The sequence below is a fragment of the Mesoplodon densirostris genome, chromosome 10 (assembly GCF_025265405.1).
Source record: "Mesoplodon densirostris isolate mMesDen1 chromosome 10, mMesDen1 primary haplotype, whole genome shotgun sequence".
NCBI classification, from domain to species: Eukaryota; Metazoa; Chordata; class Mammalia; order Artiodactyla; family Ziphiidae; genus Mesoplodon; species Mesoplodon densirostris.
In genome coordinates this window covers 70,875,757-70,895,832 of record NC_082670.1, presented here as the reverse complement: position 1 = coordinate 70,895,832, position 20,076 = coordinate 70,875,757, and the positions used below count along the sequence as shown (strand labels likewise).

The following is a 20,076-nucleotide window of genomic DNA, read 5'->3' as shown; positions in this document are numbered from 1 at the left end:
CTGATAGGCACAGTGGCATGGATAATTCTCAAAATAATTATGCTGAGTGAGAGAAGACAGACACTCAAAAGAATACATACTGAATGATTCCACTTACATAAAGTTCTAGAAAATGCAAATTATAGTGACAGAAAGCCAAATAGCAGTTGCCTGAGGCCAATGAGTGCCATAGAGAAGGAATACTAATGGGCAGAAAGAAACTTCGGGGTGATGGATATGTTTACTACCTAGATTGTGGTTATGTTTCATAGATGTATACATAAATCAAAATGTGTCAAGTTGTACAATTATTTTTTGTTTTTTGGCAGTGCCCCGCAGCTTGTGGGATCTTAGTTACCTGACCAGGGATTGAACTTGGGCCCTCAGCAGTGGAAGTACAGAGGCCTAACCACTGGACTGCCAGGTAATTCCTTCTACAACTTTTTGACTTACCATTTTTAAGATTTATCTCTGTGGATTCAAGTATCTGTAGCCAATATATAGTAACTCCATTATTTCATTGTTTGATTATTGGCCAATTTTCTCACTGTCCTCTTGTTAAACATTCAGGCTGTTTATAGTTTTTCCCCTATACAGATACAGCAATGAACATTTTTGTAGTTGTGAATACATGTGAGAGGTGATCTCCAGGGTTACTATACTAATAGGGTGGACTTTCCAGCTAGTAGGGCTTGTGCCAGTGACAAAGCCCTACTGAGTGTTTCCTGTTTTTGAACTTTTCGTTGGCACAGTTTTAGAGGCTAATCGCCAGCTTCTTTGGGTTAGTAAAAGGAGTGAACTGTTCATGTCCCTGTGTTATAAATGAGAGAGACAATAATCTGCCCAAGGCTAGCTTGGGATGGAACCATGGTGTCAGATACTTTCATGCTGCTTCTTTTGCTCCTCTGTTATGCTCTCTCCTCCTTCACTTGGGCCCTTGTAACATTCACCAACATTTGCCACCAATTAGTGTTCTCAGTCACCACAAACTCCTGAGAAGTTGATAGAGCCTTACTCCGAAGCAGCATTTTTATCCTAAGAGCTACCAGCCCCTTTAGCATTTCTTCTAACTCCATGAAATGTGTTATAAATTTATATCCCTGGCAGTATGGCTGCAGTTTTAAAAATGCAGGATTTGCCTTTAAAATGTTCGCTATTTCATTGACTGTGAGTTCATCAGACTCCACTGTGGAGCCTTATATGTTTATATAAGAACTCTCCCAAGCTGTTAATGTTGAGGGACAGATTTCTCTCAGAAAGAAGTAAGAACAGAGCAGGAAGCACAAAGGGATATCAGGCTGGGCACTGCCTCAACAATCAGGAGCATTGTGTAGTCACAACATCCCTTTGTCACCAAGCAACAAGAAGTTGACCTGCTGAGATGCTCTTTCTCCGGAAGTACCCTCAAAAAGATAAGAGGAAAGTTTGCCTTTCCTGCTCCTTTCCCAGAAAGATGCAAAGTGCTTTAGTAGGCTCCTGGGTAAGAGTGTACTTTACATTAATCCTAGCCCCTGGCCCTGGGGTAGTACCTGAAATATGAATTACTCATGAGAGTAAAGTGAGAATGGTTTCATCCAGCATCCAGGCTAGAGGAGGACCCCAAACTGCCCACTCCTCCTCTGCCATTCTGAGGTCTCCCTACAGCTTATCTATTCTTCCTGACACCATGCCCTCTTCCATGTGTCCTGGTCTCATGCCTGGATTAGCTGATCCTCTTAGTCCTCTAGCCACCCCATTTATTCCCAGTCCTTTGTTTGATCCCCCCAAACTTCTGTAGTTTGACTGTTCTCTAGACTGGGAACATCTTGAGGCTAAAGACTGCTTTCTTCTATCTGTATGTCCCATGCCTGGAATACAGTAAAGGCCCAGTAAATACTGTTGAAATAAACTGAATAGAGAGAAAGGAGTGTTTGACAATAGTAGAAGGATGGACAGACGAGTTGGATGATCCAAGCCCTCAGTGGGATGAAAAGATAAAGGGCTTCCCAGGCATGCTTAGGAGCCCACTTTGATGGCCAGAGGACAGCTGGGAACAGGTTCTTTCTGCTTAGGACTATGATCATGGTGTGGACCAGACACACTGTCCTCTCCAGCGGGTATTCAGGACAGTGAGGTTGGGCCATAAGAGTTCCCTGGCCAGACATGGTCATCCATGTTGTCAGCCTAATGACGTCAGCACAGTACAGCTTCTTATACCCCCAATAGGTGCTCATTTCTGTCTTCTGCCAGTCCTTGTCTCTGAAATTCTCTCCAGAAGGTATCCACTGTTGATGAAGTACTTCTTTGGGAAAGTTCATCCTTTGTTTAAGTGCTCCAGTTTCAGAGGGTGCCCTACTTGCCCCAGAAAAACAAAGTGTACAGCAAACAAGTGTTCATGACTTTGTCAATAGATGCAGAATACGTATCCATTTAATCCTGGCTTTTCAGTGACCTTTGACCTCTATAACAATGCAGGGAAGACAATGAAGGGGACGTCCTCTCAGATCCCCCAGGGAAGGACCACGCTACTAGATGGTGTCCCTGTTCTCAAAACTCTGCTCAGTGCTTCCTAAGTCACCCCAACTCAGAACCTGTCTGGTCCCCTTCCCTGCTGAAGTCTTCCCTTGCTCTTGGAAGAGAATCCATATTCCTAACCCAGTCTAGGTCCTGTCCCTCCCTGACCTCACCTTACTTCTCATCTTGCTCACAGTCTTTTAGTCAATAAGGCCTCTTTTTTTTTTTCGGTTCTTCCAACACAACTTTCTCTCTAGCCTCTGAATCTTTGCACTTGCAGTTCTCACCACACAGAATGCTCTTCTGCTGCCCCTCACATGGCTGACTCCTTCAAGTACCATGCCCGTTGTCATGAGATGCTGTCCCTGCTCCCTGTCACTCTTTTTTTTTTTTTAGATGTTGGGGGTAGGAGTTTATTAATTAATTTATTTATTTTTGCTGTGTTGCATCTTTGTTTCTGTGCGAGGGCTTTCTCTAGTTGTGGCAAGCGGGGGCCACTCTTCATCGCAGTGCGCGGGCCTCTCACTATGGCGGCCTCTCTTGTTGTGGAGCACAGGCTTCAGATGCGCAGGCTCAGTAGTTGTGGCTCACGGGCCTAGTTGCTCCGCGGCATGTGGGATCCTCCCAGACCAGGGCTCGAACCTGTGTCCCCTTCATTAGCAGGCAGATTCTCAACCACTGCGCCACCAGGGAAGCCCCCTGTCACTCTTTTTTTTTTTTTACTTTTTTTTTTTTTTTCTTTGTGGTACGCGGGCCTCTCACTGCTGTGGCCTCTCCCTCCCGTTGCGGAGCACACGCTCCGGACGCGCAGGCCCAGCGGCCATGGCTCACGGGCCCAGCCGCTCCGCGGCACGTGGGATCCTCCCGGACTGGGGCACGAACCCATGTCCCCTGCATCGGCAGGCGGCCTCCCAACCACTGCGCCACCAGGGAAGCCCCCCCCGCCCCCGTCACTCTTGATCTAGTCATCAGGTTCTTTCTTTCCTGACTCTGTTCACTTGTCTTACTCCCTCACCAGAAGGAAGGTTGATAGGGGCAGGGTCTTTCTGTCTTTCCACTGCTGTGTGTGTCCCCAGCCCATATTAGGACCCTATGAAGAAAGAAAGAGAGAGAGAGAAAGGAAGGAAGGGGGGGAGGGAGGGAGGGAGGAAGGAAGGAAGGAAGGGGAGGGAGGGTGAGAGGAAGGAGGGGAGGAAGGAAGGAAGGCACCCTTTCCTTACAGACATAACCCTCCCAGATGGGCCAGCACAGCTGAGGCCAACTGTTCTAATGATGGATGGAGACACCCCTCTGTTGGCCCCCCTCCAGGGTGTCCCTCCTCCTCTGATTCTTTTTATTCTGTCAGGAACTCCCAGGAGAGTCTTCTAGCCTGGGGGCTCTGAGATCTAGGACTCAGGGTGGGGGTTGGGGTGGGATTCACCCTCAAGCCTGCCTTGTTACAGCACAACAGTGGCTTCTATGGGCACTACAGAGGCCAATTCAAGAGTGAAAGTGCTCGAGAATATCGCCTTGCAGCCAAGCCCCAGCCCCCAGCAGTGTTCCTGCAGCGCTGTCAGGTACGAGGCAGCCCTGGGTGCAGCTGCCGCGGCTGGGCCAGATTCTGCTTCTCTCAGGCCCCAAGAGCAATATCCTCAACCCTACCCCAACTGGACTGACACTTGAGGCCAGCCTATCCCCAGGACTTGCATGAGGCCTGGCCCCTCTTCCCTGAAATGTCAGGTCCTCCCCCTATAGATACGTGGGTGGAGAAGAGCCAGTACCAGGCTGGAAAGTTTTGCTCACTGCTCCTTCTAGATGGAGGAAGAGTCAGGGCCCAAGTGGGGTGGGTGGCCATGGAGAGAGAGCCTCCAGAACCCAAGAAGTAAGCCTTGGGTTTTGCAGACGGCTGTCCTTCAGCACAGATTCCTTGATGCCATGAAAGACAATGGTCTAGCTCACAGTCAGACTCGTAGTCCAGGGGCTCAGGAGTGAGTAGGAGGCCTCCTCTGGTCAGTAAAACAGCATAGAAAGTGGCAGGTGTCCACCCCCATGCCTAACCAAGGAGGACTGGAAAGGAGTGATGGCAGAACCAGCATAGGGTGGCTGTAAAAGGCTTCCAGATAACAGGAGAGGGACGCAGGGCTGCAGGCCCTCCACTGCTTCCAGGCCTGGAGACAAGGAGGGGACACTGAGTAGAGTCAGGGTCCCAAAAGTAAAAAGCCCACTCAAAACAGGAGAACTCAGGAGGGTATACATATAAAGGAGTAGGTGTGGGAGCTTCAGGGAAAGGCATTCTCACAGGATGGTAACAACCAAGTGGTCAGTACTACTGGGCCTGAAGGAACAAGGGGAAGGCATGGTTCCTAGAACCCAGAAGGAGAGAGTCATATGGAGAGGGCTTTCCTGAGAGAAGTGGTGATTTCGGGTGGAGAGACACAGCCAGGTAGGGGCGGGCCTGGAAGGGAGCCAGGAGAAGAAACACCTCCTCCCTCCTTCCCTCTATCTCCTTTCCAGGCTTCCTTTCAGGTCAGAGAGAAGTCAACCTGGTGAGAAGTGTGCTCACATCAGACTCCTGGGAAAGATCAGGGTGGAGGAGGGCTGAGAGGGACCTGGAGGTGTGCCTGGAACATGCTCCGCCCACTGCAGCTTCTTGTTTCCCAGCCTCTAGCCAGGTCCTACTTGACTGGCCATCTGGATTCTCTACAAATTGCTTTCCCAGGCCAAGAGCAGGGTCTTGGAGTCTGCCATGCTACAGCGCCTGAACTTCCTTAGCAAGCCCAGTTGGAAGGGCTACCTGGTACTGCCTACTGAGCCAGGCCCAAATGCAACTCCAGACTGCTCATCTGGGGCCACGTCCCTTGAGAGAGTGATGAGGTCTGCATAGTGCAGGGACAGAGGTAACCTGGGCACTTCCTGCTGGGTGTCTGTAGTAGTCCTCAGTGGCAGCTCTCATCCTAAAGACCTGAATGTCCTCTTAGTCTGTCCCCCAGGAACAGAGTAGAGGACATATTTGGGGACTTTTTTTTTTTGGCGGTACGCGGGCCTCTCACCGCTGCAGCCTCTCCCGTTGCGGAACACAGGCTCCGGACGCGCAGGCCCAGTGGCCATGGCTCACGGGCCCAGCCGCTCCGTGGCACGTGGGATCCTCCCAGACCAGGGCACGAACCCGCGTCCCCTGCATCGGCAGGCGGACTCTCAACCACTGCGCCACCAGGGAAGCCCTGGGGGCATGTTTTGTTTGAAGTGAAGTCTTGTTACATGTTGGCATTATCAGCAACCCCAAAATAGCATGGTCTGTGTATCTTGGGCTTAGATTGTACAAATGCCAAGTCTCCTGACTCTTTCTAGATCTAAAGGTGTTTTAATCAGTGGGACTACTCAGGGAAGGTGCACATTCTTTTTTCTTATTTGCTGAGAGATACCAAGTGTCAGCTGGCTGACTGCAGCTATTCTTGTTGAAAACCTTTCCAACATGTGGCAGCCACTTAACCTTTAGTTTGGGGCAGGTAGAAATTTTGTCATCCAGATGCAAGAAGATTCTTTTTTCTTTTTATTCTTCTTTTTCTTTTTTTCTTCTAAACCAGATTAGTTTATTTCTAGCCCTCACCTGTCTGACTCTTGGGAAATGTAATCCTGGTCTTGTCTGTTCTTAAGGTCAGGCCAGAGTGCCAGGGCTCATGGTTGGAGGCAGGTCCTTCTTTGGTGGTGCCGTGATTGCTGTGTCTCTGCCTCTGCCCCACCCCCCACCATGCCTCAGTCTGCCACAGGGACTCCTCACTCAGTACCCCACTAATTGCACACTGCCCAGCCTCCAGAGAGGCCCTTAGTCCTCCCATAGGCAAACACTGACCCATCCCAGGAAACCTACTTCTCTTCCAAGGCCTCTTTAGCTTGAACCCTAGCCCAAGCCCTACCTGCTCAGAGACCACGGATTTTACCACCTGAGTGGAAAAGGAGCTTTAGATGGTTTAGAAGCAAAGATGCAGGTGAAATTCTCCTCAGGGACAAGAATACTTAGAACTGCCTGGGTGGAGAGGAAATGACTGCACTTTTCACTAGACTCCCACAGTTATGAGAATAAAACTCAAGTCAGTGGGAGTCGATAGATTATCCTGTCACTGTAAGAATAGTGAGTTTCCAAATTCAGACCTGCCTCCAACAGCAGAGGCATCCACATTCTACGGCTGTGTACAATTTTATAGCTAAGGGTAGAGATGGGGGAGGGATTGGGGGGGCAACTGGAACATGCCCCAGACCTCCAGATTTTTTAATTGAAATTTTTATTGAGATGGTTGTAGATTCAGAAACAGTTGTAAGAATTAGTAAAGAGAGATCCCTTTTACGCTTTGCCCAGTTTCCCCCAATGGTAACATTTTGCATATCTATAGTAAAATATCACAACCAGGACGTTGACATTGCTGCAATCTACCTATTTCATTCAGATTTCCTCATTTGTGTGTGTGTATTAAGATCTATAAAATCTTGGAATTCTCCGGTGGTCCAGTGGTTAGGACTCCACGCTCTCACTGCTGAGGGCCTGTGTTTGATCCCTGGTCAGGGAACTAAGACCCCACAAGCCACATGGCATGGCCATAAAAACCCCAAAAATCAATAAAATCTTTTTAAAATTAATTTTAATAACAGTATAGCTGATTTACAATGCAAAGTGAATCAATTATACATATACATATATCCACTCTTTTTTAGATGCTACTCCCATATAGGTCGTTAAAGAATATTGAGTAGAGTTCCCTGTTCTATACAGTAGGTTCTTATTAGTTATCTATTTTATATATAGTAGTGTGTATATGTCAATCCCAATCTCCCAATTTATCCATCCCCCTGCTTTCTCCCTTGGTAACCATAAGTTTGCTTTCTATATCTGTGACTCTATTTCTGTTCTGTAAATAGGTTCATTTGTACAATTTTTTTAGATTCCACATATAAGTGATATCACATGATATTTGTTGTTCTCTGTCTGACTTACTTCACTCTGTATGACAAGTTCTAGGTCCATCCATGTTGCTGCAAATGTCATTCTTTCTTTCTTTTTTATGGCTGAGTAGTATTCCATTATATATATGTACCACATCTTCTTTATCCATTTCTCTATTGATGGGTATTTAGGTTGCTTCCATGTCCTGGCTATTATAAATAGTACTGCAATGAACATTGGGGTACATGTATCTTTTTGAATTATGGTTTTCTCCAGATATATGCCCAGGAGTGGGCTTGTTGGGTCATATGCTAGCTCTATTTTTAGCTTTTTAAGTAATCTCCATACTGTTCTCCATAGTGGCTGTTACCAATTTAAATTCCCACCAACAATGTAGGAGGGTTCCCTTTTCTCCACATCCTCTCCAGCATTTATTGTTTATAGATTTTTTCATGATGGCCATTCTGACTGGTGTGAGGTGATGCCTCATTGTAGTTGTGATTTGCATTTCTCTAACAATTAATGATGTTGAGCATCTTTTCATGTGCCTCCTGGCCATCTGTATGTCTTCTTTGGAGAAATGTCTATTTATATCTTCTGCCCATTTTTTGATTGGGTTGTTTGTTTTTTTGATATTGAGCTGCATGAGCTGTTTGTATATTTTGGAGATTAATCCCTTGTTGATCACTTCATTTGCAAAAGAAAAAAAAGATCTATAAAATCTTATCACCCGTGTAGGTTTATGCATCCACCATCACAGTCAAGACACTGACCAACATCACAAGGATCCCTGATCCTGACCTTTTATACCCATCATCCTCTCATTCCTCAACCCTTCCACTGTCCCTAACTGCTATTTTTCCTCCGTTTCTAAAATTTTGTGACTTCAAAAACGTTATGTGGATGTAATGATACAGCATGCAACCTTTGGGGAATGGCTTTTCTTGCTCAGCATAATTTCCTGAAGATTCCTCCAAGTTGTGTGTATCAGTGGTTTAATTTCCATTACTGAGTAGTATTCTGTGGTATGTATATAGCAGTTTACTTAACCATCCATCTATTAAAATGTATCTGGGCTGATTCCAGTTTTTACCTCTTACAAATAAAGTTGCTATGAACATTTGTATACAGGTTTTTGGGTGAACATAAATTTTCATTTCTTTGGAATAAATACGTAGGAGTGCAATTGCTGGGTCATATGATAGTTGCATTTATTTATTTTTAATATTTTATTTATTTATTTATTTGGCTGCACCGGGTCTTAGTTTCGGCACACGGGATCTTCTTTGCCACGTGAGGGATCTTTAGTTGCAGCATGCAGGACCTTTTTTAGTTGTGGCATGCGGCACCTTTTTGTAGTTGCAACATGCAGAATCTTTTAGTTGCAGGCATGCGGACTCTTAGTTGCGGCATGTAGGATCTTGTTCCCTGACCAGGGATAGAACCTGGCCCCCTGCAATGGGAACTCAGAGTCTTAGCCATTGGACCACCAGGGAAGTCCCCGTAGTTGCATTTAAGTTGTTTGGTTTTTTAATGTGGATGGAAATTTTTTTTAATTGAAGAAAAGATTCTTTAAATTCTATAGCACTTTACAATTTTCAAAAGTTTCATACACATGATTTCATATAATCCCATAATAACTCTTTTTTTCCCCTACCCCTATATTGTACCTCCTGCATGTTACGTTTTTTTTTTTTTTAATTGTCAAACTGTTTTCCAGAGTGGCTGTTTTACATTTTACATTCCCACCTGCAATGAGCAAATGACTGTATTTCTCTGCATTCTCACCAACATTTGGTGTTGTCTCTATTTTTTATTTTAGCCATTCTGATTGATGTGTCATGATAGCTCACTGTGGGGTTTTTTTGTTTGTTTTTTGGGTTTTTTTGGCTGTGTTGGGTCGTCATTGCTGTGCGCAGGTTTTCTCTAGTTGTGGTGAGCAGGGGCTACTCTTCGTTGTGGTGTGCGGGTTTCTCGTTGTGGCTTCTCTTGTTGCGGAGCACAGGCTCTAGGCACGCAGGCTTCAGTAGTTGTGGCACGTGGGCTCAGTAGTTGTGGCTTGCAGGCTCTAGAGTGCAGTCTCAGTAATTGTGGCAAACGGGCCTAGATGCTCCATAGCATGTGGGATCCTCCGGGGCCAGGGCTCGAACCCGTGTCCCCTGCATTGGCAGGCAGACTCCTAACCACTGCACCACCAGGGAAGCCCTCTCACTTTGGTTTTAATTTGCATTTCCCTAATGTTCAGTGATAGTGAACATCTTTTCATGTGTTATTTGCCATCTGTATATCCTCTTTGAAGAAATGTCTTCATGTCGTTTGACCATTTTCTAATTGGATTGTTTATTTTGCTGTTCAGTTGTGAGAGTTCTTTATACATTCTAGATACTAGTCCTTTATTGGATATGTGATTTGCAAATATTTTCTCTCAGTATGTAACTTGTCTTTTCATCCTTTTCACGTGGACTTTCACAGAGCAAAACTTAAAAAAAAAATTTGTTGAGGTCTAATTTATTGATTTTTTTTTCTTTTATGGCTCTTGCTTTTGGTGTCACATCTAAGAACTCTTTGCCTAGCTCTAGATTCTGAAGATTTTCTATTTTTTTCCTAAAAGGGCTCTGGGTTTTTAATCTCTTGTGTCAGTTTGCTTTATGAGGAATGAAAGGTAAGGCCAGCTGGCTTCCTACCTTCATGGAGCTTTCATTCGATTTGGAGAACACCGGCTGTCTAAGGCGGGAGGTCCCAATAGGGGAGCTTGTTAAAGGCTCCACCCCGAAGATTCTGGTTCAGAGATCTGGGATGGAGCTAGCCCCTGACTTTTATCTAGGAACTTATTGTCAGCCATTGCTCATACCCCAACCCAGCCAAGATTGGACTCACCAGATCAGGTATTTCCTTCTGGTCTACAGCAGGAGAAGCTGAGTGGCTGAGGTGGAGGGACCCTGGGGGCAGAGATCAGGCACAAAGGCAAGGTGGACAGTCTTGGGAGAGATTCCTGCTGAGGTCTAGGGGCCTGAGAGGTGGTCTCTCTCTGCCTGGGGATGGGGCATGTCTCTCTGGCCCCAACTGGGCTAAAGCAAATGCCCTGGGTACCTTCTGTTCCTGTTCATTGATTTAACAGCAAATATATATTGAGCACAGTGCCAGGCTCAGTGTTGGAGTTATGGATGTGAGTAAAACAGACAGTAACCTTGCCCATGAGGTGCTTGTGTTCTAGTCAGGGGCATCGGATGGTAAACAGCAACATAATACATAGTAATACAGTATGTTAGAAGGTGAAAAATGCTGGGTTGGGTGATGGGACTGCTGGTGTAGTAGTGGTCAAGGAAGGCCTCCCAAGAGGTAGGTGAGAGGGAGTCATGGCCAGCTGGGAGAAGAGTCCCAGGCAGAAGTAACTGGTAGTACAAAGGTCCAAGGTGGAAGTAGCTAGTGTATTTGAGGAACGGTGAGGATGCCACTGTGGCTGGAGGTAATGGAGGAATCAATATCATGTGGGTCTCATGGACCACTATGATGACTTTGACTTTTATAAACATGAGGAACTGTTGTGGATTTTTGGCAAACAAGGAGTGTGATCTGATTTACATATTAAAAGAGTTATTCTGCCTGCTAAGAGGACAATAGACTGGAGAGGCAAGCTTGGAAGTAGGGACACCAAGTGGGAAGCTCTTGCAGTAATTGAGGCATGAGGGGAAGGTGGCTTAGACCAGAGAAAGCAGCGGCCATGCTGAGAAGTGGTCTGATCCTGGGTACATATTGAAGGAAGTATCAGCAGGATTTCCTGGCACACTGGATGTAGGGTGTGAAAGAAAAGAATCAAGGGGACTCCGAGATGTTTGGCAAGATCTAGCTGCCACGACCTGAGCTGGGGGAGGCTATAGGTGGTTTTGGGGAATGATCCAGAGCTCAGCCATGTGTTTGGAGATGCCCGTTAGACATTTACATGGGAATATGGAGCAGGTGGTTGGCTAGTGAGTCTGGAGTTCGGGAGAGAGCTCAAGCTCTAAAGAGAAATTTCAGTTTCCAGGTGGTATTTAGGGCCAAGAGGTTGGGTTGCTGATGAGAGAGTGAGAGAGGAGGAGAGAGCTGGAGCCTAGTCCTGGATGATCTAAAGGACCCAGTGTGAAACTTAAACCACTGCCCCACTAATGGCAGGATGTCCTGGAAAATGCCTCAGCCCCTTCCTCAATCAGTGGCCCCAGAGGCTTCTGCTTTGAGAGCAAGTGCTGGGATGAGATGTCCCAGGAATGAGGTGTTGCTTTAATTTGTATCTGCCCTTTCAGTGTGTTGGCAGTTTAGCAGTTTAAGGGTGGTAGCTCCTGGCAACTTCCCTCCATTATGGGGCCCTGAGTTAGCATCTTGGGGACAGGTAGGCATCTTCTTTCCCCGTTCACCTTCTTTTTCACTGTCTTTCAAGGAGTCAGCGCAGCAACATTTCTTCTCCAAGCATGACAACCACACTTCCTTTGACAAAGTGAGTGCTAGAGAGAGGAAGGAAAATGGGCAGACTCCCAGCCTAGGTGGAAGTTGAGGTAGGGTGGAGGGGATAAGACATTTCAGGGAGAGAGGGCTCTTTATACAGACAGAGGAGTGTCTGTCTTCCTGACAACCTCTTTCTTCTGGGAAACAGCCCATTCTACAAACAGATGTACCTCTGCTTTGGTTTCCCCCACCAGCTTGCCTGACAATGTGCAAATATCTTAGGAGCCACTGACTTTCTGGGGGCTTCATTCACTCTGGAATGGAAGGCATGACTAGGGATGCAGGCCAAAGAGGCTGGGGTACAGGCCAGGGAGGGCAGGTACAGGCCAGGCATCACCAGGCCAGCTTGGGTATAGGAGGGGCCCAAGGAATTGCCTGGTGCCAGGACTGTGGGCCAAGGGCCCGTACCGTTGAGGAGGGCCCCTACCGCCTGCTACAGGGAATCGGAAGGCGGAAAGACCTGGAGCGCCTGTGGCCGCAGCACACCTTCCTGTGCTGGGCACCCTGTGAACTGGAGTTGCGCCAGCCGCGGCCCCTTGAATCCTCCTACCAGGCTGATTTCCGGCCGGGGCAGGACTCAGTGACCTCCCCCAGCGCCTTGTCCACTTTGTGCAGATCCAGCCTCCCGTGCCAGCACCACCTACCAGCAGAACTTCTGCCAGGCATCCCGTGGTGGCCATTGTGGCAGTGACAACATGGGGCCCCAGGCCCCAGTCACCAACACACTGCCTGACCTCCCAGGGATCCCAAGACCCAAGCTGCTGCAGCATTACCTTCATGCTGGGGTCTCTGAGTGTCTAAACTGGTCCAGAACATTAAACAAGGACAGCTAACTCAGTGGCCTGTCTGTGCTTGCAGCCCAAGAGATCTCAGAGGCTGGAGAACAGTAAGGCACAGCCAGGCCCTGCACCTGGCTCCTATGTTGCTTGTGCCATGGAGCCTTGTGCTGGTTGGGGGAGGTGCTGCCTGGGGAGTCTTGCCAGTGAGTGAGAAGAGGTAAGGCCTGCAGGAGGCTAATGGTCCAGGAGGGTTACCTTGGCCACAGCAGGTGGGTTCCAGGACCCCAAATCTGTTCTTGCCACAAACTCAACTGTGAACCCCTTGCAATCAGTACAGCTGCAGGGAAAGCAGAGTCAATAGTCCCTACTAGTGGGCAGCAAAGACTGGAGGAGGAGGCAAGGGCTGGCAGCTTTGCTTCTTCTGGGAGGCTACTGCCTCTAGGGTCTGGTGAGTGGCAACACAGTCATGCCTAAGAGACAGCTTCACCACAGCTGGGACAGAGGGACAGCCCCCACTGGACACCCGCCCCGCCCCTGCCGCCGGAGGTGAGCAGAGGCTTTGAGGATGCTGTGTGATATGAATCTTGTGGTCATCCAGATCCTATGGTATTTTGTTGCAGTTTTCTGAGCTCTTCTATGGTCTTGCTGTGAGTGCCCTCTAACAGCCAGGGCAATAGGGGATGGGGGTCATCCTATGTCACCAACAGAGAACTGAGGCTTAAGTGGGGCTAAGACACCAGGACACTTTGGGGGCAGAGGCCAGATCCTAAAGGCTCCTCTAGACCCTCATCCCCTAAGAAAGTTGAGGGCCAGGGGCTCAGGGGCAATGCAGGAGTCCACACCAGAGGCCATAAGCCAGATTTAGCAGCACTTTTACTTCCACATCTGAACTCCCTGGATCCTCACAACAGCCCTGTGAGGTAGGTAGGGCAGGAAGGTTTCAGAGATCCTCATTTATAGATAAGGATGCTGAGGCACAGAGAGGTGAAATGACTTTCCCAAGGTCACACAGCCAGCAATGTAAAGGGCCCAAAAGCCACCATTTTTCTGGCCCTCTGGAGGTCCCAACATCCACTCCTGTACCCCTCTGTGTTCCCACCCTCTCTGACCTCTTCTGAGTCCACAAGGGCCTTCAAGGCAGGCTGACAGCTAGGATTTTCCAGGAACAGCCATTGGGGAGGGCCTGATCAACTCCAGGTAGGCACTGACCTGTGGGGCAGGAGGCCAGCTCTGCCCTCCCCCACTTCCCAGTTGGACAGAGGGCCCAGTAGGTTCCAGAGCAAGGGTGGAGCTGGGCATGGTCCATGAATGAATGGGAGTAAAGGTATGTGTGTCCTTTGCTAAAGATGAAGGCCACCCCCAAGTCCCAGACACAGTGTCTCAAGTGCCCCACCCTGTACCTCCCTCATCCCACAGAGCCACAGTGAGCTTTCTCAGCAGCGAAAGGAACCACAAACAACTGCTTCTGGCACTGAACTGCTCCAGTGGACAGGTCCCATCAGGCATTCAGACCCCATCACACAGACACAGTGCCTCCACAGCTTGACTGGGACCCTGGGCCACACCCCCGATGGCAAACAGCCAGGGCCCAGCCTGCAGACTAGAACAGGAGCAGCGGGCCGTGGGCATGGCAGGCAGTGCCTCCCAGCGCCGCCGTGCAAGGCTGAAGCCCTCCACAGAGCCCAGAGGGCACGGCTGGTTTCCTACAGGAAGAAGACAGAGGTTGTAAAGGGCACAGGCTCCAGGGGCTCCAGCTCTTTTGCTCCCTGAGCTCAGAGCATGCATTACCCGAGGATGGGCTATCCATGCATTGCTACTCATTGCCCCCATTTCATCATTCATTCATTTATTCATTCACATTTCTATTTCTCCATTCACTCAGTGGTCATTTGTCCTGCTTTTATCTTCTAGGCCCCTGCTGGTACAGAACCCACAGTTAGGTGCTGAGAGACACCCCAAAAGCTGAGCCAGGCAGACCACCCACTGACTGTTTTACAGATTAGGAAAGGGAAGCTCACAAAGCCCTGACCCCTGGAGTACCTAGAGAAGGGCAGGAGGTGGTGCTCACGCAGGGGGCTACTCTTTCCTCTCTTGGGCTCCCCTCCTATCCCTAGCCCCACAGAGACTCACCAAGGCCCCCAATGGCCACGATGTGGTCCCCAAGTGAGCCAACCACAAAGTCGGCCCTCTTATCTCTCATGCGCAGGCTGCGGGGCAGCTTGGTCCAGGACCCTGCAGGGGAAGGGAGGTCAGATCTAGCCCCCTCACACACACTGCACCCCTCCATCCCATGGAGAGTGGGAGAATAGCCCAGACCAGCCACTGCTCACCATGCTCCAGGTCGAACATCTCCACAGTGTTGACAAAGTGTGGGCGGGAGTAGAAATTGTGGGGCCCGGGCTGCTGCAGGCCACCCAGGCTAAAGACGCTGCCTTCGGCCATCGCGCAGCCGGCAAAGGCCCGGCGGCTGGGCAGGCTTGGGTGTCGGGTCCAGGTACGGGCCTCCAGATCAAAGGCCTCAAAAGCAGTCACTGGGAGCTTGCCCTGGCGGCCCCCTGCCAATGGAATTGGGGCACCTGGGAGGCAGCCCAGGAGGCCTGGCAGGCTCTTCCTTTACCAGGTTGCTGAGCCTTTACCACTGCCCACCCCAGCTACCCATACCCAGCTGTGTGCACACCAGAGCACAGATCAACCCCAAAGATCCTTAGGCACTGGGGTTTGGTTTTCCAGCCTCAGCAGGACCACCAGAGGTCAGAGCCTTAGAGCAACCCTGGCTCAAACCAACAAAACTTCTCTTGTCCCACCATCCCAGACTAAGCTTGATCCCAGCCAACCTATACGGTTAAGTGCATTTGGACTTCAAGCCAATTTTCCACATCCCCAGGTCCTTACCCAGGACATAGATCTTGTTCCCGTTCAGGAAGGTGGAGGCCCCGTAGCAGGGTGTGGGCATCGAGGGCAGCGAAAGCCAGCAGTCCCGGCGGGGTTCATACACCCGAACCTGGGCCTGGGGGGTTGTGTCAGGGCCCATTCCCCCCAGTGCATACACCATACCATCTGCAGAGAAAAGAGTAATACAGACTATCCCTGGGCCTGGCCACAGCACTCCACCCTGACAACTGCCCTGGTCAGGCCTGGAGGTGGCTTAGGACACACCTATTTATGGTACCCCTCCCTGGCAGCAGAAACCCTCCTGCCTGCCTGGAGTGGGGGCTGGGAGAGCTAGGATTCCTACTCTGACCAGGGCCCCTTCAAGTGAAGAGCAGGAGGCAGCCAATCTAATTATAAGCCGTCTCTGTCTCCCTGGAGATGCTATGGCAACCAAGTCTGGCATCCAAGCAGGACCGGTGGTCAGACCTGGAGGCCACAATGTAGGGACTCTCATGGGGGAAAGAGGGTGGGGGATGGTTTAAGCCAGGGGTGGGGGCCATATGGAGATCTGTTCAGCATGGAGCTCAGACTGGGGAGGGGGCTCTGGGGATCAGCTGGGGGGCTGGGAGAGGAGCTTGGGCCTGCAGGATGGGGGTGCTCTCCACAAGCCTTCTGCCAGCACTTCTGTACCCTGCCCTTTCACTAGAGTAGGTTCTGGCCCTGTTGTACCCTCAGGGTCAGCTGGGGGCATGTCTGGGGGCCTTGGGCAGACAGCCAGTCAGCTAGGGGCTTCCATGGCAACTGCCTCCAGGCCAGCTTGGCTTTTGTCCATCTCAGTCTCCCTGGTTTGTTTGTGTGGCGTGAGGAATTTAAGCACTTGCTGGGCTCTGAGCCAAGGCCCTGCTCCCATCCCCCTCTCCCAGACTATTTATAACTGTGGGAGTCATTGGGCCACCCCTCCTTGTCTCTTAGAGAGGAGGAATGGGGCAGGGAGGTGGCTTGGGCCTCCCATCATGCTGGTGGCTAGCCTGGGCTCTGACTCCCACCTCACAGCTGGAAAAGGCAGTTTAGGCTGCTGCTAGCCCAGCTCAGAGCTAGGTAGGGAAGGGTACAAGAAACAAAGCCATGTCCAGGGCACCCAGGCAAAATTTACAGCTCTTGCCCAATCTCTGAAGGTAAGGGACCAAGTCAGGAAAGAATGGAGGGTGTTGGGGCACCTGAGGAACCTTCCTTGGGAGGCCACTCACCTCTCTCCACAGTTGCAACCCCCATGGCTGCCTGAGGGAGAGTGGCCCGACGCTCCCAGCGGCCCTCGTCAGCCAGGAAGGCCTCCACAGCAGCTACCGGGCTCTGGCCCTCATCCACACCGCCCACCACTAGCACCTGCTTGCCCAGTACCACAGCAGCCGCACCAGCCCGGGCAGTGGGCAGGGGCGCCAGTGCCAGCCACGTATGTGAGGCTATGTCCAATGTCTCGGCAGTGTCCAGAGGCAGTCCAGCTCGGCCACAGCCCCCCAACACTATCAGGTGCCCATCCTGGTATGCCACTGTACCATATACCCGGCAGGTGGGCATGGGTGGGAACACCTGCCAAGCAAAGGCCCGGCCACCTCCTGTAGCCATGGTGTTCACCTCCAGTGGCAGGCCATGCTATCTGCTCAGGCTGCAGGCCTCAATGAAGGGCATGATGGGGCTGCATCTTGACTCTACCGGGGCTACAAGGGAGTGTGGGGCCAGTCCAAGGACTTTGCTTTCACCTAGAGAAAAGAGGGAAAACAAAGGGTCAGAGCCACTGACCAGCCCCTCAGGGTACAGATGTGCAGCCTGGCCCAAAATTGCTGGTGGGAAGAGCAGAGGGAGGACACACCTCCACTGCCTAGCACATTGATGTGGAGGCCCTCCTGGAGTGGGAAGGAGGGCAGTCTCCCAGTTACCCAGGCAACTTCCCGACTTCCTATGGGGCTTGAGGGATTCTCCTCCCATACCTTGCCCTCACCTAGTTGCTCCCCGGTTGAATCTAGGTCTAGGTGGGAGGTAAGGTGACTAGGATAGGACTTTCCACCCTAGCCCCCTTCCCTTTCCCTCAACAATCCTCACCCTGGTGCTCTGCATCAGTGGAGTTTTACTGTACCCTCCCCCTTACTGGCTTCCAGTGTGCTCTGGGCAGCCGTCAGGGTCTCCAACCTGCTGCCAGGGATCAGAGTCCAGGGTATCCTTAAAACCCCTTTGGGAGCCATTCCATAGACTGCATCCATTCCCACCAGCAAAGGCCAAGATCAGGGTGTTTGAGACTGGGAGGGGAGGGGCTGGAGGCCAGAGTCCCACATTTCCCCTCAAGATCTACCCTCAGGGTTTTGCCCATGCCAAGTCCCCAGAGGCCTGCCTTCTTAGTGTCTGGAACGGGGAGGGGGATGATTTTGGGGAACCCACGAGCTCTGGACTCTAGGTTCCCAGAGTCCAGGGCGTTGCCAGCAGGAATGGGCAGCTGGACTTCAGAGATTCCAAGTTCCCTGGCTTCTCCTTTCCCGCGGGGGACCACGCTCCTGGGACCCCTGGCGCGAGGGCCTCTCGGCCCCAAACTTCCAGCTCGTGGAAGCGGGGGCGGGTCCGGGCGAGCGCGCTTGGGGCTCTACACCCCGCGCCCTAAACTTCCCCTGAGCGCGGCTCCCGCGGGACTCACCGGCCGGGGCTCCGGCGCCGCCGGGGCGCAGGGTCCGCGGTTCCGGTTCCGCTGGTGCCTGCTCTGGCTGGGTCTGAGGCCGGGCTCCGGCGGGGCTCCGGCGGGGCTCCGGTGGGGCTCTGGCGGGGCTCCGGCTCTTCTCCGGCGCGGGGCGGGGCTGGACAGGGTCCGCCTCTCGTCCCCCCTCCCGACTCGGGAAAACCTCCCCCCTGCCTTAACCCCGCACCTGCCGTGGCCGGAGCAGGGCGCGCCGACCCATGGTCACACGCAAACCGGTGAACAGACAGACGGACATGTGGACGCTGGGCCTGCCCAGGATTTGGGGTCCGACCTCGGACTGGGGGAGAAAGGAAGCAGCGGTGGGCCGCACGACACGTGTATGGTGGGGGCCGTTCTCAGCAGGACCCAGCCTGGGAGCACCGGCGAAGGGGCGGGCCAGCAGAACCTGGGGGCTTGAGAAGCGGGCGCCTGCCCACCACCGCTGCGCTCCGAAGAGCCCACGACAGGCTTCGCGGCGGCGCCCCCTCGAGGCCTCTTAGGGTATGTCCTGGGCCTTTGGTGGGGGCAATGGCTCGGTCGCCCTTCCCCAAGCACGGATGAGGGCACAGACCAGATTCTGTGGAGCACACTGAGGATAGCAGGGGGTGGAGGAGCAGAAAGTGCCAGCCTCCGTACTTGACAAGCCCTTCCACAGGCATGGGTGGGGGCAATTTTTGTGGGGGAGGGTAACAGAGCAGGTGATGAAGAGTCAGAGGCCAGGGGACCTCCCAGGCAGGTCACTCTGGGCTTATTCTGCAAGGCCTGAGGCCTGGGCTACTCTGGGACCCAAGGCACTTTGTGACTGTCCATCTTCAGGGTCCTGGGCCTGCCTCTAGCCAACTCCGGGGTCAGGCGAGAACAAGTTGGTGTGACACAGGCAGACCTACCTCAGACCCAGACCCTGGCCCATCCTATCTTCTGAGCATTAAGAGTACTGGCTGGGCTTCCTTGGTGGCGCAGTGGTAGAGAGTCCGCCTGCCGATGCAGGGGACACGGGTTCGTGCCCCGGTCCGGGAAGATCTCACATGCCGTGGAGCAGCTGGGCCCGTGAGCCATGGCCGCTGAGCCTGCGCGTCCGGAGCCTGTGCTCCGCAATGGGAGAGGCCACAACAGTGAGAGGCCCGCGTACCGCGAAAAAAAAAAAGAGTACTGGCTAAGTCTGTGAGCTAGGGGCCCATTTGTACAGGTCAGTGGTCACCTATGAGAAGAAGTCCTCGTGATTGTTTGTGCTTGCTACCATTTGTCCCTCTTTCATGGACAGCATCTGCCTCACTTTCTCCAGAAGCATACCTGGAGACTGAGATACAAGTGCATATAGTTAATGTGGGAGATGAGGACAGGAAGCACCAGTAGAGGAGTGGCAAGGAGACAGGGAAAGCAGCCAATAAAGGGGTGTGTCATCAAACAAGTTCCCACTGTGGGCAACAAGGACCAAATCCTGCTGGGGACTCTGGGAGCCATTGTAGAACGTGGGCCTCACATTATTGTTCCCATCAGAGCAAGGGAATGCTAAGGTATTCATTCTCAAATCTCCATCAGTCATGGGTTGAGAGCAACTTGGAGACATGAATACCCTAGCCTGCCTGACTTCTGGCCAGCCTAGAGTGTGGGCAGAGCCTTCTGACCAGAGAGAGAGTCTTCAGTCCCTTTCAGGGGCTGGCAGATGGAGTTGGACAGCCCGCATGGAAATGGTGCCAAGGCTGGTTGCAGATCCTGGCTAGAAGGCTTCCATCCTCCCACTCCACTCTGCCCCCAACATGCTCCTCACTTAGGCCAGTCACTGGTACCTTCCTCCACAGGGTATTCACATTGTCCTGCAGACCCCCTCACATTTCCCACTA

General features: G+C 51.5%; 2 protein-coding genes across 2 annotated transcripts; one reads left to right on the top strand and one right to left on the bottom strand.

Moving 5' to 3' along the window:
* The first annotated feature begins 1,432 nt into the window (after nt 1-1,432).
* On the top strand, nt 1,433-12,699 carry C10H3orf84 (chromosome 10 C3orf84 homolog). The gene is given in 6 exon segments (XM_060111609.1): nt 1,433-1,459; nt 3,915-4,028; nt 11,802-11,858; nt 12,285-12,435; nt 12,438-12,488; nt 12,491-12,699. Coding segments are annotated over 6 exon segments (609 nt in total).
* Nucleotides 12,700-13,515: 816 nt separating this feature from the next.
* On the bottom strand, nt 13,516-18,866 carry KLHDC8B (kelch domain containing 8B). The gene is made up of 6 exons (XM_060111058.1): nt 18,197-18,866; nt 16,764-17,273; nt 15,538-15,702; nt 14,976-15,200; nt 14,776-14,877; nt 13,516-14,348 (listed from the first exon to the last, which is right to left on the bottom strand). The coding sequence occupies exons 2-6, from the start codon at nt 17,137-17,139 to the stop codon at nt 14,152-14,154; spliced, it is 1,065 nt and encodes a 354-aa protein (XP_059967041.1). The 5' UTR covers nt 17,140-17,273; nt 18,197-18,866; the 3' UTR covers nt 13,516-14,151.
* Between the last annotated feature and the right edge of the window lie 1,210 nt (nt 18,867-20,076).

Bases quoted from the DNA above. Each gene is read 5' to 3' on its own strand.
- KLHDC8B (XM_060111058.1), bottom strand. From the start codon at position 17,139: ATGGCTACAGGAGGTGGCCGGGCCTTTGCTTGGCAGGTGTTCCCACCC. The intron at 14,878-14,975 runs GTGAGCAGTGGC...CTTCCCCTGCAG, and splicing joins GATGTTCGACCTGGAGCATG to GGTCCTGGACCAAGCTGCCC. The intron at 14,349-14,775 runs GTGAGTCTCTGT...TTCTTCCTGTAG, and splicing joins CGTGGCCATTGGGGGCCTTG to GAAACCAGCCGTGCCCTCTG.